We start from the raw sequence: 18,987 nt of genomic DNA, 5'->3' as shown, positions 1-18,987 counted from the left end.
AGCTGACAATAATACAGGTGGGTAGAAGGAAACTTTCATTGTATTCTAAGAAATCTTTGATCTTGAAATCATTAAAGTTCTCTCTCTTTAAATACAACTCCAGATGTTCATTCTGAATTAACACAAATTGGAAGCAAAGGTAGACACACTGCAAATAAAACAATAACTTTCAACCCTGCATTAAATGCATCATGGTGCACTGGAAACAGATAAAGGCAGTTGTTTAGCTCATGCTATGACGAAATAATACCATACTCTATAATATGCCGGTGATACAGGATAGTTACACACGTGCTATTGAGAAAACTTTGTTTGTTTAGCTGTTTTACTCATTAACATAAATGACTAAAAAGCTGATTGGAATCTATTTTTGGAGAAAATTATACCCTCAGGTATGTCACTTTCTCCTACAAAACAATTAAAGAGATACATATTTCAGCTCTTTTTTATTCAACACCGTAAGAAAGAGAATTGTTTCAGATCTTCTTAATTTACCTGCTGAATAACATCCATTGAGACACTGCAATGATGATACTTAAATTTGCTGTTGTCTTCTTTTTTCCTCCCATTAAGCATACTTTAACGCCACTCTATTGGCATTTAATTCAATGGTTAAATAGGTAGACATAGTTAAACAATCAGCTACTCTTAAAACTGGTGCTTTCCAACTCTACTTTTTCCCACGATTGGTTTTTTTGAGAGCTCAGAAATGGTTGATGGAAGTCGTGTATCAGTGTGTTTTGGCAAGTGTTCATCGACTTTTGACAGTCTGTGGTAATACAAATAGAAAAAGGGCATTTTATAATCCATAAGAAGGCATTTGCCGTGTTATTTTATAGGAGAAATGTTTTATGGCATGAGGATGCAGTTTTTCCCCTGTTGGTCATCTGCGTGTTTCTTCATTTTCCAGATCTTACCCAATCTGCGGTTCTTACTAGGACAGTGCATCCTTTTAAATCAATAAGAAACAAAGCTCAGATAAAGAATGCTGAATCAGGCCCATTAACACCATACTAATTATGCAGTGAACGCACAGTACTGTTTACAGTAGACGTTTCCGAGACCTAACCACCACATTAAAAACTCAGAGTCTATTTCAGGAGTAGGCAAGTCTCCATAAAAAATTTATTCATCCTCAAAGGCAAATGCTTATTCATTGCATTACATTGAAAGACATGGTTACTCCTACTTTGCCCTCCCTAAACATCATTAGCTATTTAGATGACCAATAATTTTTAATTGTGTCAGTACAGCCAATGAAAGGATTGGCTGTGCAGAGAGATAAGAATCCAAGTACTTTATGTAGACTGGATGGCAGGAAACCCTATGGAGGGTGGAGTGTGGGGAGATATGTGCTGGGGAAAGGGGCTTGAGATTTATTATAGAAATTGTCAAATGTGCAAATAAAATCTAGGTCTCCACACATTCTTAATTCTCAGTACTTGTGATGTCTCAGATACCTTGATGTAGTTATCCATATGCCTGCTTATTTATTTCGTCTTGTGTTTATATCTGTTTGTGTGCGTGTTTGCCTGAATGTAGTTTTCCTGGCAGCAGCGTGTTCGGTGTACGGTTGCCTATGTATGGGTATGAATTAAATACACATGGAAAACATCTGCATTCGTGGCGTCTGCAGTCCTCCCTCGCTGCTTCTGTCAGTCGGGATGTTTAGCTCCGTCACTTGGTGTTAGGACCACTCGGAAGACCTGCCTGTCGGACGCCTGATTGTGGTTCCCGGGAGGCCGGAGCTCCGGGAGCCTGTACCATCTCTATCCGAAGGGGAGGAAAGAAGGAAAAGAGCAGGCACCCGAGAGCGGGGGTTCTCCTTCCTGCAGCCGGGTCCAGGGCGGCCAGGGTTGGAGCAGGGTTCCAAGATTACACCGCAAACCCCCAACTTCAGCACCGCGGACAGCACCACCTCCCGCCAGGGGAGAGGCGCGCGCCTCCCTACTGCGCCCCCGCCCCAGCTGCTGAACCCGGGCCCATAGCTTCCTCCTCTCTTTTGCTTCCAAACCAGGCGAGGGCAGGGCAGGCAGACGGTTTCTGACAGCCAGAGGGGTACGGTAAGGAGAAGGAGGTGGCGGTAGAGGAGGAAAAGGCGGCGGCGGAGGAGGAGCCGGGGAGGGGGCCCAGGAAGGAAGAGAGGGCAGGGCTTGCCTCCGCCTCGTTCGCCCGGGTTTGCAGGCGCTGCTGGCGGCGGCCGCGGCTCCGGCTCCCCGGCGGCGGAGGCGGCTGCCGCTGCTGCTCGCGCTGCACCTGCGAGAGACGCTTCCCCGCGCCGCGCAGCGCTGAGGCCGTGCGTGCGCCGCCGGCTGCGCTGCGCGCTCCGCACACACTCAGTCTCTCCATGTGAGCTGACAGCCGATTGGAAACCCCTCCGAGTCACGCTGCCCAGTGGCGAAGGGAGCGCTCGCCCGCAGTGGCAACAGCAGCACCGCCGTCTGTCTTCTGCAGCCTCCGCTCTCGGATCCACCACCCCCATCCACTTCCTTTGGTGATTTTTTTTTTTTTTCCCGAGGAGAGGGCGGGGTCGGTGTCAGTCCCCTCCTCTCTCTTCCCCCTCCCTTTCCTTCTCGGTTTGAATTTCTTCCTCTCGGCATTTCACTGGCTCGCAGAGCAGGAGGCAAGACCCGCACGCAGGGAGAAGGAAGGCTGAGCCGCCCCTGCTGCTCCAAGCCCAGAAGAGCTGGAGCCTGGAGGGGCTGCGGGCAGGCGAGGAAACGGAGGGGGCGGCTCGGCGCTCCCTGGTCTTCGAGGACAGCCCATCTCCCCTTGAGAGCCCCGCGGAGAGACGCACTGCATCTACGCAGCCAGCCTTGGGAGTACCGCCGCCCGGGAGGCGCAGGATGGTGGTGGCCGCGCCGGCCGGCTGCGGGGCAGCGCTCTGGTTCTGGATGGTCAGCAGCTTCCTCTGCAGAGCCTGGACAGCTCCCTCCGCGTCCCGTAAGTAGCGCTCTCCTCCCGCTCCTCCGCACTGGAGCAGTTTCAGTGCCGCATTGATGTTGGGCACCCGGGTACCAACTCGGAGGTGCGTTCGCAGTTCTCGCCCCTGGTTTGTGTGCGTCTCCGCTGGCACGCACTTGCAGCCACTGCAGCACAGAAACTCCGAGTCCAGCGCGCTCCGGATTTAGGGGAGAGGGTGCTGTCGTCGGTGGCGTTTCTGGAAAGTTGTTCCTGGTCTTGGAGATTAGATGGCAACTGCTCGGTTAGAGTGATTCGTGTGGCCGGTGGCTTCTTGGGAGTTGTTTGTGCAGAGAGTTCAGTGCATTTGCTTAGGGGCGTCAGTGAATGAGAAGTGAAGACCATGGACAAATAAGTTTCTTCTTGTTATTTATGATTTTATTTTAATTGAAACGGGTTTAGAGATGGAAGGGGACCATATTTTAAACAGTCTGAACAACTCTAGATTCTCTTTAACCTCCTCTGTCTCCTTGAAAAGTTGAGACTCGTTTAGTACTTGCTTATTAAAATTGAAGACCGTGAATCCATTATTGTAACTTCGGCTGCGTTGGTCTGTGGTGGTTGGATGTAACGGATGTGACCTATGCAATCTAGGATTTGGGACAGTCAGTGCAAAATGGAGTAATGAGCAGATTTCTTAACAGCTTTCAGGAAGATGATGCTGTTCCACATGTATGTTTCTGTGTGATTTAACTGCTTGGTTTTTTTTAAAGACTGCTATGTTTTCATGAGGTTTAAAAATAAATGGAAGACATCAGCCCATTTTTCTGCATTGCTTTTGAAGTGAACACTGTATGTATAGAGAGGAACTGCCTGATTTCCCCTTTGGCTGGAAAGAGTTAAGCCCTGGAACCATTGCCTATAGGAATCTTAGCATGGTGTTCATAAGCATATACTTGTTTCTGAGAATGAGTAAGTTGGTAAACAGTTGCCATGGAAATTTTTAGACCTTCAAAAGGCATGTTTTCCACTTAGGGAAAGAAAGTTCAGTATTTTCCAGCATGCATCCTATGTGAAGCATTTGGGATATGTTTCTGCATCTTTGCCTACAAGTTTATACTAATGTTCATACCTCAATGCATACATATTAATAGGAATAGCATTGAGAAGGGACCTTACATGGTGCGGCAAGGAATCTAGTACATATGGTATCATACGATGAACTAGTTCTAGTATTTTGACACCTTTTTCCAAGTATTGGTTATTCTTTTCTTGCAATGGTGGGCATATACTATATGGCGATCTAAGCTTGTATGAACTTGAACAAAATTTAATTTTTTGGTCACTTAGATTAAGCTTGAAAAAAGTTACATATTGTCATCATCTTTTGTCATTTTTAGAATTATACTGCTTAGTATTAAATTCTACACAGAGAGGTAACTATATCCGTGGTTAACTGTTCTGTTGAAATTTCAGTTGCCATTTCAAAGTTTGGTGACATTGAACTTGCTGCCACTTTTCTTAGAAAATAAACTCATTAAAAGTTAAATATATTTTTTTGAATTTATTTTATTGAAGACCCTAACACCAGGGATTTCTTTCTGGGTTCTGAGTTTCATGTTTCTCTATTCTTTATTTATGCGAGTCAATCTGAAATGTTTGCCGTGTGTCAAGAATGGCACACATGAAGTCACTGGGTTAATATATTTTAGGACTGGAAAAGTTATTATTTTAGAAATACTTTTGTTTTTACTATTTAGTTAGAAATTTGTGATAGAGAATATAGAAACTATTACTTTTAAGATAGTTCATAGTTGGATATGATTATTAAGCAAGTGTTTTCTTACTCTTCATTGATTAAGCGTGTGTCATGCATTAATTGAGATGGCGTTTTATTTTATTTGCCTTCCTACTGTGTAACAAAACTAAAGTTGCCATATGTCCTGGAAATGAATGAAATAATAAAAAAATGACTTTAGTAATTAGAAGGCCCTTACATATTGAATACTTTATATTTCAATGTATTTTTACTCTTAATGAAAATTTTTGCTTACAATATGTATAAATATGAAGAAGAGTATGGCAATTGTATTTTTAATGCTAGAACCATTCAAAGAAAAAAGTAGTAACTACATGGATCTAAGATAATGAACAATTCAACCAGGAGAGGTCATCACAAGACAAAAAGTAGCATGGGAATCTGAAAGTAACATTTTTATTTGATATATATTTAAAATTTGATGACTATGCTCAAACTGTTTCCAAATAACTTTTTAATACAGTGGACATTTTTAAATGGTATTTTTTTATTTTGTAATAAATCTATTTTAGATATGCAGGCACTCATAGCTTATTTCATTTTCTCTATTGTTGAAAAGTATACAAAATTTATTAAAACTATAGTTTATAGAAGTAGAGTAAAATAAGCTGTAAGAAAGTTTGCATTTAGGATAGCCAATAACATATAATTTCTTTGTATATAGTGAAAATTGGTCACTACTAAGCTGATGGAGTCATAGAACTCCTCGTCTTGAAAATGTATACACACAGGACGCACACAGAGTTTAAAAAGAATCTTTTATTCTCAATGAATTGTATTTATTTGACCATATGAAAAAGACCTTGACCTAGGAATCTGAAATGATGAAGAATTTGGACTAGCATTAAGTAAATTAACTTCTTAAATTTTATCAAAATTTCACTTACATTCAATTTCTTGACAAAGGCTAATTTGTACCTATTTTGGATAACTATTGACTATTTTACTGACTGTCACATTTGGGAAATGTGTTTTCAATTGATCCAAATACTTTCTAACAAATATGAGTTTACATATATGTTATATACATATATAGTGTATATACACATTATATATAAGCTGTGTAAGAACTCAACTTATGCATGTTATCTGTGTGCATATATATGTGTGTGTATATATATGTACATAACATATATATATATATTTGGTAAAATCCTTTAAATGCATGCTTCAAACTGTATAGATAATCAGATTTGTTTAATACATGGCATACTTGAGTATAGGTAATGTGATTTACATGTATATTCATACATTTTCTAACATGTTATTCAAGGATTTTAACTTGTATTTTCCCATGCAACAATATCAAAATGTGTGTCAGTCTATTTTCTCTGTCCTCAATTCATATACTTTACCCCAAAGTGTACTTTAGACATGAAATATGCAAATAGATATAAAAGCAAATTTTATTAGCATATATTGAGTTTTAACATACAGATTGGTTTGTCTTAATAAAAAGAATTTATTTTTTTAAAAATTTTAGGCCAGCAAAATTAATTGGTTAATGAAAATTAATGACAAGAAAATTGTCATTTGCTCATTGGAGAGTAATACATAATCCACTTTTTTATAGGAATTGATAGGAAATAAGAACAGTGTTCAAATTTAATTCCTTTACCATCAAGATAGGGTAAAATTTGGTAAAAAATGAATCCAAAAATTTAATATAGTATTTTATTAACCTTGACACAAATATAGGTATACAACAAATCATTTTAGGTGACTGCATCAAAGTGATTGTTATACATCAGACATTAAAATTTACATATTTTAAGTGGCAAAAACTTTCAAATTCTAGAACTTCTGTGAGATTTTAATTGACTTTTCCACATTAGTAAATGCTGGTGGAAAACAGTACATTTTTAGAAGGGAACACATATGTCTGATGTTCCATTTCATGATTGGCTTGAAAAGTGAAGAAAATATGATGTGCTTATTCTTGTCTTGCTTCTGTTTTTGTTTTTAAGTAGATATTGCTTATCATTGTAAGTAGTATGCAAAGTACGGAGAGATTCTGGGAGCATAAAATCTTAATCCCTATATCGTGTGTGATTTTTCTTTAAAAAAATGAAGTGTATATTGAGAACTCAACTTATGCATGTTATCCATGTAGTAATTGATGTAAATGGGTTCAAGAATTATAATATGTATTTCTCAGATTCCCTCTTCCTGATACTGGCTTGATAAGTGCTTTATTTTTACCATTTTTACTACTTTGAAAACTAAACGACAGGGTACATAATAATTTAAACCTCACAATTACAGTGGTTTATGAAATAAATTTTATATTTATATCTACATTATTAAATAAAAAGGCATATTATCAGTGTTTTTAAAGTGATACATATTTTAAGATAAGTGGCCTTCCAAAACTTAAAGTATATTTCTACAATCATCTAATATTGGGACATTGGAAGAATTTGTTTATTTCTGATATTTAATATGTAATAATTGTGATAAAAAGATCTTTAAAACGTCTTCAACTTCTTAGATGAAAAACTCAAAAAGAATACTTCTGAGTCATCAGTTAAACTACCAGATTTTTCCATCTCCTGAGATGTACAGAATCTATATGTTTTAGTTCTGACCAACTACAGGTGTTGCAAGGCTGTGGAAGAACTTCTCTCTCCACCCTAATCACTTTTCTGAAACCCGAAGACAGTTACAAATAGAAAGCAATATTTGTGACTCTTAGGGCCTATGTCAAGTTTGCTAATTCCTCTCCATGTGAGGAGGAGTCGCTGATCTGACAAATGCATTTGAAAGGGCTGGCTGCACAAGGCTGGGTCCCTTCCTCTTCCTTCTAGGTTGCCTGCAGGTGTGTATTCTGCTAAAAGATACATGGATATAGTTTAGCTTTCCAAGAATGATAGTATGAGAGACTTTATTCTTCCTATAGCTTGAAGGTCTGTTTAATTTTAGAATTAATGTTAATGAATCCCACTGTTGTCACACACTGAAACCCTCTTCTGTATCAGAAATAATTGCAAAAAGAGTAATATTTGCCATCTGTGAGTTTACTCAAGAAAAGAAAGGATTACTGTGTATTGTACCTACTAAAATCCCAAAGATACTGTTTTGCCAGTAATAAGATTATTTAGTATGAAACTTGAGAGAATTTCTACATCTCCTAGAAACCAATAATGAGTAAGACTTATCTGCTCTGATACTGAGATGGGGAATTGAACTTAATCTAATCATGACCTCCAAGCCTTGTCATTCATTTGTTCATCATGGTCCTTTTAGTAATACTTATTTCAGAGAGATGCTTAGAATAGGATTTTTTTTAAATCTATGATTAAAACATTAATGTTATAATTATATCCTGGTTACAGATTAGTAACTATATATGCAATTCCATCATGTTCATGTAAGTAGCAGGTAAATTTCATGTTTTAAGTTAGTTGTAACTTCATGTGCATCAGGAAGAGTTAAATTTATTATCCTAAAACAAAGAAAGCATCTACACATAGAAATCAAAGTTAATTGTTCCTTAATTATAAATATCAAAAACATCTTATTAAACTGTTGGTTACTTCAATTTTGAGGTAGACTATTCAGAAGAACAGCTTGAAGTAACTGACTTTTTAATAACACTCCAGATTTCAAAACCTCCCCTGATAGTAGGAAATCTGAAAATAAAGATGTAGTCATTGACTTTGGGTTTGCTTGCTGAACATAACATATTTTTTGGTATAGTATAAAAGTGTTGAAGAAACATGAAAGAATTCCTGAGAGCCATATTCTACATTTGTCTTATAATTTAAGATTGTTTGTAACACCCTTATAAACATTAACAGTAATATATGATACATGCTCTAATGTTTTTATGTTTAGAAAATTCCCGAGTACACTTTTATTAGGAAAAAAATATCCCAGAACATGCATAAGTTCTGTTTTGCCTTTGCTAACACATTCACCCTGTTCATTTGCACTGGGATGGTGCTGTGGGACTGTGAATCATAGAAATTAGCAGGCAGAAGAGGTGTGACCTATATAAACATTGTCAGTTTCACTAAAGCTGTGCTGTGTGGAGCCTGTAACTTGGAATCTGGTTGTATAAAGTTTAATTAAATTCAATAAGGATTTGGTATCTCTCTGCATTAGAGGTAATGCTAAAACAGTAGATAAAAATGAAAAATTTACCCTGACTCATAATTTTCTGCTTACTAATATTGTGATATCACCTGTCATTCAATTACAACATTATTGAAAGAAATACACGGAAATAAGTATGTACTCTCTAAATTAATAAGTAGCTTATTAAGTATGAAATACTATAAAGTGCTAATTGTATATTGTAAATCATACAAACTCAAGTGATTTTCTTGAATGAAACAAACATGTAGATTAAATTGTATCATTCTGTTAACTTATTTACTAGTCTTCTCATACTTAGTGGAAATCAAGTTACTGAGCAATATTAAAAATAAATAACGTTTACTTCTCTTTATGAGGAAACTTCAAAAAGTTCATGGAAAGTGTAATTAAATGAGTTTATTTTGGGTCAAAATAATTTTAACTCAAAGTTTTTTTATGTGACTTAGAAAATATATATTATGAAAAACATGCATGGATTTCAGAAAAATTGGTACCAAAATAAACCCATATTTTTAATGCCATTTTCATCAACTTTCTGAAGTTGCCTTGTAACTCTTTCAAGGAGTAGACAAAATTGTTGAACAGAAGAACAACATGAAAAAATTTCAGTCTGTTAGTTTTACATAGAAAAGCTATAGCACTTTTAGGGTAACATTTGTTTAAAACTTCCTATACACATTAGAAAAGGGCTTGTTCTGCAATAAATTATTTAATTGCTAGTAAAGTCTAAATCAAAATTTACATATTATATTATGAAACATGTTTTGGTTCAAACAAAAATAATATATCCATAAAATAAAATATGAGAATCAATTTTTCAGATGAGTAAATGAATATGCCACATTAATATTTTTAAAGCTAATCAATTGAAGAACACATAATAGAGGCATTCTTTTTCTTCTCCTTTGTACCTAGAGTTATACAGAAGGCAAAATTTACCACTCCGCCATGCCATTTTTCTTTGTGAATTTTAACATGACCACAGAAGCTTTCTCAACAGGGTATGCTGGACAGCCAGATAGAGATCCATCAGATTTGGTCTGTAAGTGAAAAACATGGCTTTTCTACTATTTGATATGAAGTACCATCAAATAGCATTTATTGTCATTTAAACTACTTGACTGACCCCAAATATTGTCATATGAAAAGAATGTGTAAATAAAACTTATTTATGAAATATAGAAGTTTTAATGGTAGCAATGAAACTTCCAAAATATTATTTCATTATGCCTCATGCACTTCTGCTGTGTATGTGGGTTTTAGTCAAATATTTAACATAACATATATGTGTCCAAGGACTAGTGAAAACAGATGCTATCATAGTTCATTGGGGTTTTTGCCAATGATCCATAGTATGCAATTAAGAATGGCCATCTTATTATCAGCGAAATTAACATTGTGTCAAAGATAAGAATATGCCATAATTGGATACTTACATTGCTTCTAACATTAAAGTTGCAAAAATAAACAGCCTTATTAAATATTCTATATACTGATGGGCACCAAACAATGGATTGCTTGACCAAAGACAACGTATATAATTTTTAAGAAAAATTTTTATTCGTTTCTTTGAGAGGTAGAGTTACAGAGAGAGGTCGAGACAGAGAGCAGTCTTCCATCCACTGGCTCACTCCCCAGATGGCTACAATGGCCAGAGCTGTGCCAGACCAGAGCCAGGAGCCAGGAGCTTCTTCCTGGTCTACCATGCAGGTGCAGGGGCCCAAGCACTTGGGCCACCTTCTACTGCTTTCCCTGGCCATTAGCAGGAATCTGGTTAGTTCAGGTCTAGAACCCATGCCCATATGGGAGGCTGATGCTGCATACATAGGCTTAGCCAACTATACCACAGCACCAGCCCCAAAAAGGGTGTATATAATTTTAAAATATTGCTGATTGAGTTTTACAAATACTCAGTAACTTTCATTTTCAGAATAATCACTGAATGTGCTCTACCAGAACTCCAGGCAGCAATAGATACTATCTACACTTTAAAGTCTTTTTATCCCTCAGCATTGTATAAACATTTCATACAGGGTTTGTTGGGTGCTTGCTTTAGGTTGGGCATTACGCTTTGCATACACTAATGAATTAGTTCTTACAACAGCGCTTCTGCTTGCTGATGGTAAATCTGAGGCACACCATGAAATAACGCCTAGATCACCAGGATAATCTAGTTCTACATCCTTGCTGAGAGTAAAGTAGTATCTCACTTTTAGAATTCTCTAATACTGAATTACAGCTGGCATCTAGCCAACGCTTTAAGTGTTAATTTACTGCTTGCATGGAATTAAAAGGAAATACCATATCGCCATAATAATTCTTGTTTTATTATTCATTAATCACATTATTATATGTCTTGGTGACTGAAAATTGTATTGGGAAACAGGAAAATATATTTGATGTAAATGAGAGAACTCAGACCTTCCAATATAAGATCATTAAATGATAAATAAGATCTCATTTATGCTCTTCTTCTTCATAATCAGGTACTTTTACAGTGTAATTCCATCTTTTGGGTACTGTTAGTGAATATTACATAAACATTTATTTAAAGCTACATAAAATGTTTGTGAAAATGTTTTATCAAGTATCAATAGCAGCCGTGTTAAAATCAGTTTTCAGGGAATTTTACAGTCTGTATCTAAAACTGTGAATGTTATAGCCATTACTAAAGTTAAAAGATAATAATTGTTTAATCTATAAGCTTTGTTTTGAGGATCCATTTCACATAACATCTAATCCATAAAGCTTTTCTTGAGAGTCTTGTTGAAAGGAAAAATCTCGTTTGCTTTAATGGAAGTGGGAAAATATTTGTCTCTAAAGTAATTGCCGATTTAAGCTATTAAATATTTCTTGCTCCTATTCCTTGCTCTCCATTCCTCAAACCACTGCTATGGTTTGAAGGTGTTCTACATTTCCATAGAGACATTAATTTGGGAGACTCTCTGCATATTCCTGCCTCTACTCTGCTAGCTTATCATCCATATCAATGCCAAAAATACTCTTCTAAAGCACAGATCTTCATATGGATGCCACATCTCTGGTTCTCCCCTGCCTCTTTTGTATAGTCTTCTCCCACTCCAACATGTGTACTCTAATTGTACCTGAAGTCCTTGCAGTTTCTCCAACATGGTATGTTGCTGCTAGTCATATTTCTTTTAAAGCTTTCACATTCTATTTCCTCCTTTGAATACCTATTTCTGTGTTAGAGTGTTAGGGAAGTTCATTTGTGGTCCAGTCTTCAAAACTTTGGATCAGATGGAGGTACCACCACCTACATGTGGCAGCCTGATTACAGGTAGAATACCGAGACTACAATAATGAATTTCTGTGGCATCTGGACTTAGAACAATAGAATGGTGACAAATAGTGCAAATGACCTCCAGTTATCTGATAGAAAGTACCCTACAGTGTTGACAATAGAAGGAAGACAAGAAATGCACATTCAAAGGCTGAAACTCTGATGATTGTTTTGCCTTAGTTTGTTGATGAGTACAAATCTACCATTCAGTGGAAAAACGAAACCATATATGAACTCTCTACAACTTACTCTACCCTCTACCCTTTCCCTGTGTGCTTTTACTTTGTAGTGTTTTCTATATGTTACTTAAGTCTCATGGTTGGTCACATTTCTTAAAATTCAAGTTTGACTGCCCTTTTTAAAACATTGTTTCAACAAAATGTGGTTATTTCACTACAAATTCAAGACAAGTGTAATTATTGTGCCTAACAAGTACTTTAAATAGAGTGACTAAGATGTCAGCAAATCTTATAAATAATAGAGGTAGTTGCTGAGAAATTTGGTAATTATATGCATACAGTGTATAATAATCCAGTGGATGAGCTGATATTGACAAAGTTGTTATGAAATGTCAGTGAATTTGATTTCAACATATTATTATAATAAAATATAATTTGATAAGCACAAAAAAGTTCTTATATTTGTTTTGCTTTTATTTTGTACTTTCTTTTCCCCTATATCTGCAGTCTAGCAAAGCCTGTGTCACATCTTTTTCCTTCATTCTGAGCCCTCAGCTATGCCTAGTAAAACACAAGTTACTCCTTTTTCTGTTAGTTCACAATTTGAATGGACAAAGCCTCCATTTCTTTCTCAATATAAGGGTGTGGTTGTATAAAAGAGACTAAACTTCAAAAACATCTTTTATCACACTAGGCAATATATTGATTGCAATGAATTCATTGCATAAAATCGACCCATTAGCTCCATGCTGGGTTATTCAAAGCATAAGGATATTCAAAAGTTTTAAAGCCCACTTGTTTCATTTTACTACAGTTTTTGCTTTAATCAAGTTCTCTTTTACAATGACCAAAAATTTACATCCCTGTAAATTCCAGTTAGTAGCTCTAGCTGGGTTGCTAATATAATAAAAGCTTAATATTAACCTGATAGTCTACTGCCATAAAATATCTACAAAATATCTTCGCATTAGTAGGGTCCAATTAAATACAATTTTTGCGCTTGCTACTATGTTTTTATAGATAAAAACTAATAACTAAAGGATTAGTATATTCTGTAAGGTAAGGTACTGTGATTTATAGTAATACATATTCTCCAGATTAACTATAACACTTCTAGGTGTTCAGCCAATGTTATATAAATAATTTGAGTATTAAATTTAATTAAATTTAAATGGGTTAATTCTGTATATAAATTGTGTCTGAAGTACACATAGATAGGTTGTACCAACCACTATAAATTGAATTGGTTTTTGATAGCTAAATGCATTGTAATAAGCATTAATATAATTTTATTATAATGTAAATTACAAGAAAGTTTATCTGTAACTAATCTTGAAATTTCATAAATCTGTCCTTAAATCTGACTTGTCTTTGTGCATCAAAATATAAAATGAAATAGATAAGTATTTCAGAAGACTGACATTCAAAAGTAATAAATAATTATTTTAAAGAGTAATTTACACCTATTTGCTTAATATGAAATGCAACATATTCTTGAGGTTCTATCTGTCCAGGACTATTAGGAAAATATCGCTATTTGAGTGCCCTTTCTGTCATGAAGACCTGTCTAATGTTACATAATTATTATATACAATGACCTGAAATATTTTAATTTAACAAAGACTATATTATCATTCAAAATATAAATTTTTTGGAATATAACATATGTTGTTTCTCATGTTTAGAATATAATTAGCAAAACTAGAGTCATGTATCCCCTTCCAAAGAAAGATTTCATAATGCTACAAATGAAAAATGACATTGTTTCTGCTATCAAATTGGCATCAATGGGGCTTTTATAAAAGGCTTTCAGATCTGCTGTTTGCTCATTTATATGTCTATAATTATAGTATTTAGAGCCTCTCTCACACTGTGTTTGTTTCTACATATTAAAATTTCAAATGGCAAAGGCACAAATGATGGAGCCAAAAGCAAGTCATGCTGATGACTTGAAGTGCCAGCTTCCTAGAGTTCTCCTCGTGAAGAACAATTGTTAGACTGCTCAGATACATGCACTGAACATCAGTGTGTTTGGGGTAGCATGGTGCCCTAGGTGGGGATCAAGACGTGTGTTCTCATTATTTTATTACCCATCTTAGAAGCTTCCGCGTAACACATGCAATTTTCAATATTTTAGTGGACAAAGAATTGTTCAATAATATACTTTTTAAAAAAAGTTGCAGATCTTATGATTTCTTTAAATTTCATAATAACTTGAACTGCTCAGTTTGCGTTTATTGAAATGATTTATTTGTTTATTTGACAGTCAGAATGATATTTAGAGAAGGAAAGATGGAGAAAGAGAGCTCTTCCATCTGTTGATTCACTCCCCAGATGGCCACAATGGCCAAGGCAAGGCCAATCTGAAGCCAGGAACCAGGAACTTCATTTAGGTCTCCCACATGGGTTACAGGGGCGAAAACGCTTGGGTCATCTTTGCTGCTTTCCCCAGGCCGTTGGCAGGGAGCTGGATAGAAGTACAGCAGTCCAACAGGAACTGGTGCCCAGATGGGATGCCCGCATCATAGGTGGCTCCGCCCATTGTGCCACATCGCAGCCCCTTCACTGCTCCTTCTGGAATATTTCATCTTAATAAGTTACTGTAATGATTAAGCATGATAAAACGGAAATTAAAATTACTAAATAATCTCAACCAATGCAGGGGTAGGTTTATCAGTGGGTGATTAAGGACACCCAGTCATTACAACAGCATCAGGGGAAGAAAATTCCGAGCAAAAAAAGACAGCTAAGCTAGTCAAACATTAGCCAATTTTGCCCTCATTCTGTTCAGGAGATATTCAGTGGCTTTGGAAATGAGTTTTCTGTAAAATATACAGTGAAAACAAATTTTTTGAAAGCATGAATGGGAGTGCTTTATATTTCAACAGTAGAAAGAAAATAAATCTTCACTAGTTAGAAATAAAGACAAAAAAGCACTTATTGTCTTCTGTAGGATATAATTTTTGCTTTAGCATTTTTATTAGGAAATGGGCACTATGAAAACTTTATGCCCTATGGAAGATGAACTTGACCCTTGGCCAAATTTGACTATCTAGAACAACAACTCTATAGATTGCTTCATATGAAATACACAACATAAGCTTGGTTATGTATGCAGGAGGGCATTAATTTAATTGCCACCTTAAAGTATATCCAGTTGCTAAAAGATTTAGGAAATTTGTTTCCATTTCTGTTTGCTTTTGTTTTTGCGTAGGTGTCTTTCATTGACTATATGAATGTGAGATCCTTGAAATCTACTTAAAATGTAAAATTTATTAGGCAGACTTCACCTAAGCAAATGGAAGTTGGAATTCTTTATATGAATGTTTTGTGAATGACTTTGCATATGTTAATTTATTTACCCACCAAGCATGAGTTTTAGACACTAGGCATTTTCTCTGTTTATTGTCTGTGTCATGATGTTTCTGTTGTCAAAGTTACTCTTCATAAAAGTGAGAAGTAAATAATCCTTTCCTAGGATCACACATTCTATCCTAGAAGCTGCTGACATTTAAATTTTGAAGAAATTCATGACAATTGAGCCATAGGAATTTCAAAATATATTTCAATAAGGTTTAACTGTTAACTCTTGGTGAAGAAATGGGAATGTTAAGTGAACTTTTCTGTTCTTCAGTACATAGTTACATTGTGTGTATTTGATTTCTTTATATTTATATAAATTTTTATAATTATGTCATCAATATGAATTGCCTAAGCAAATCTAATATCAAAAAGGAGCATACATTTCATTACGTAGAGAAATTATTTTCTTCCTGGATGATATTGTCTACATGAAAGATGGTTCTATACTCATTTAGAAATGTCAATTCTGACACTGGTAATAATTCAATTATATTTACCTTAGACAATCTTGCTGGGGAAATAACTTTGGTCATTTAACACATATGGATGTTATTGAAAGAATAAGCACCTTTAAAAGGCAATCTTGTAAATAACCTTTATGTCAAGGTATATTGTTTATGACTGACTTTAAAGGAAGTATATTAAGTTTCACTATGTCTTATTCTTTCAAATTTTTTCTCATTTTTAGTAAGATTTTGATGAATTGGGTTGCTACATGCATTGGAATAGAAACATACGTTTCTTTTTCTCTCACTTAACTTTTTTATTATATAAATTTAAGGTGTACAACATGACATTTTTGTATGCATGTACTTACACATGTTGAATTAAATAACACATCCATCATCTTACATAGTTTAATTAGAGAGGTACATGTTCATAAAATACTAGCAAGTCAAATATTATTGTAAAAATGAACCTTGAATTCTTATTATCATGAGACTCCCTGGGTTATATGCCCATTGTCTATTTTCATGGAATATAAAGTTATAATAAGGTTGTTTCAGAATTTGAATAATACACTCCTTCATACAGAGAATAATATAGAACTTACTATCCATTATTTTAAGCTTTCAATATCTTTGCAGCTTAACTTTGCTACATTGCTTACACACAAAAGGGCATCTTCGTGAGATTTGATGTAAGATAAACCATATTCTACAAGTGTTGGATGGTTAGGTGTCTATAATAATTCCATGCAGTGTCTGTATCTGTGTATCTCAGAATATAAACTGTTGAGGTCTGCTCTTTAACTAATGATCAGTTCACACTGGCCAATGGGTCATGTACGGATGTTTGTTGGCATCAGGTGATAATCAGTGCTGGCCACTGCTGCAGCGGATACTGTGGAAGTAAGGGAAAAAGAGCTCAGAACTTCTGGAGCAACATCACTCATAGCCTCATATGCATTCTACAGGACTGGAAGATTGAAACTCAGTAGGTCTGCAGTGAAACCTGCAACATTTCTAAGGCTCCACAAGATGCTATTTGTATACTTTGAAATGTTCTTGACATCTTTCTCACTTGCATCTTCTGCCACAATTGTGCAGTGCTTGAAAGAAGAATGTAGGATTCTTGATTGCTTTGTATTATTAACATGTGAATTAAGTTTATATTCTAAAATTATAATTAAGAACCTAAGAAGAAATTACGGATTTGATTTTGTTAAAATAAGACCTCTAATGTCACAGAAATAATCAGGGAGGAGTTTAATTATAATTTTAACTAAATAACTGTCAATACAATTACAGTGTTTAACCATTTAATGCAAAGATTTTTATTTTAAAAAATCAAGTTAGAAAAGACTGCACCGTGGCTAAATATATAATTCCTTAAATGTTTTCTAAAATATTATCTAGTTAGTTCTTAGTGAGTACTATACTTAACAGTTTTTATAATGGAGTTGTGTTTTCCAAATTAGACTTAAGATTTTTCAGTAATACTTGCTTTTCATAATTACATGATTTTAATATCATGAAACTAAAACCCATTACGTAGCATGTAAGAGAAAGACATCCTAGGAGAGAAGATGTTCTCGGGTTCTGAACCTGCGCAACTTTACCTGTGGATTAATGACAAATGTCACACCGTCACTTTAGCATTTTTCTTCTGGGAATTATGTGAGAAAATAGGTGCAAAAGGATATTTTTCCCATTTCTCTGAAAAAATTATGTACTTTGTTCATGAATTTTAAAATGACATGGAAGTTCTGAAGAATAGAGGGTGGGGAGGGCCTTCCAAAAATTTCCTGGATACTCTCTCTCTCTCTCTCTCTCTCTCTCCTTTTAAATCAATTAACTTTTGTTTTGATGTTTTTCTTGTTATTAATGAGAACCCCTACCATGTAACTTTCATAAGTTATGCATTATAACTTATATTTTAATGCTACTATTAAATTAAGTGATGAATGGTCATGGGATGAGCTGTGCAGACACATGCAATGCATTGAACAGTACAGACAATATGAAGAAAAATGCACTATATGAGTGAAAAGTGTAACTTTTTGTTTTGTTTTGTTTTTACCTAGAAACCTTTTACTTAAGGTATACAAACTTCATGCATTTCATATACGCAATTTTAGGAACATAGTGATTCCTCCCATCTTGCCCCTCCTCCCACTCATCTTCCTCCTCCCTCTCGTATTCCCATTTTTATTTTATTACTAAGATCTATTTTCAGTTAACTTTATACACATAAGATTAACCCTACACTAAATAAAGAGTCAATTTTCAATGTAGCTAATAAACAATGCACTATATATCAAGATTACTTCTCAGTGTATCTTTCTCAGAATGAGAGCGTGTGTCATGAGAATTTATTGACTCCACATCATGATATTCATAACCCACATAGCTAAAATGCTTTATAAATAAAATTCATCAAAATGGCCAATAAAAAGCATTAAAAGTCACATTTGTAAGTGGCTTAAATATTCCGTGCTTCTTAACCTGAATTCAATGTGAAATAATTCTGAGATATTAGGAATGTGACTGTAAGCTTTTATCAAATATACCAGCTTCATTATTATTTTAATCCCCAATCAGGTTAATGGAGCCGCTTTTCCACCACTCAATGACTTAAGATGCTATGCTTTCCCCCTACCGATGTAAGAATTCTCTTCTGATTGTTGACTCTTACATGAAAAAAATTGCAAAAATCTCTAGGAAAGATTATGGAAAATTTGTGTGTAATAGAAGATACAATAAACTCCTTCATTTTAACAAAGCATTTCCACTTTTCTTCTGCCTTGGTGACTAATTGCTAAATAAATTCTATTTATGGCAGTTATCGTTCATCTCTATCAATATACTCACTCCATTCAG

The 18,987-nt window shown here is 35.3% G+C and overlaps 1 protein-coding gene across 1 annotated transcript in view; it reads left to right on the top strand.

Moving 5' to 3' along the window:
• The first annotated feature begins 1,518 nt into the window (after positions 1-1,518).
• The window catches only part of CNTNAP2 (contactin associated protein 2), a 2,149,916-nt gene continuing 2,132,447 nt past the window's right edge, over positions 1,519-18,987 (top strand). The window contains exon 1 of the mRNA XM_089329590.1: positions 1,519-2,943. Within this exon, the coding sequence (XP_089185716.1) occupies positions 2,847-2,943 (97 nt within the window). The 5' untranslated portion in view covers positions 1,519-2,846. The remainder of the gene's footprint in view (positions 2,944-18,987) is intronic.

This window comes from Oryctolagus cuniculus, chromosome 3, assembly GCF_051225735.1.
Source record: "Oryctolagus cuniculus isolate XC-2025 breed Fujian yellow rabbit chromosome 3, ASM5122573v1, whole genome shotgun sequence".
Classification (NCBI taxonomy): Eukaryota; Metazoa; Chordata; class Mammalia; order Lagomorpha; family Leporidae; genus Oryctolagus; species Oryctolagus cuniculus.
The sequence above is the reverse complement of the archived record's forward strand: the minus strand, read 5'-3'. Positions and strand labels throughout refer to the sequence as shown.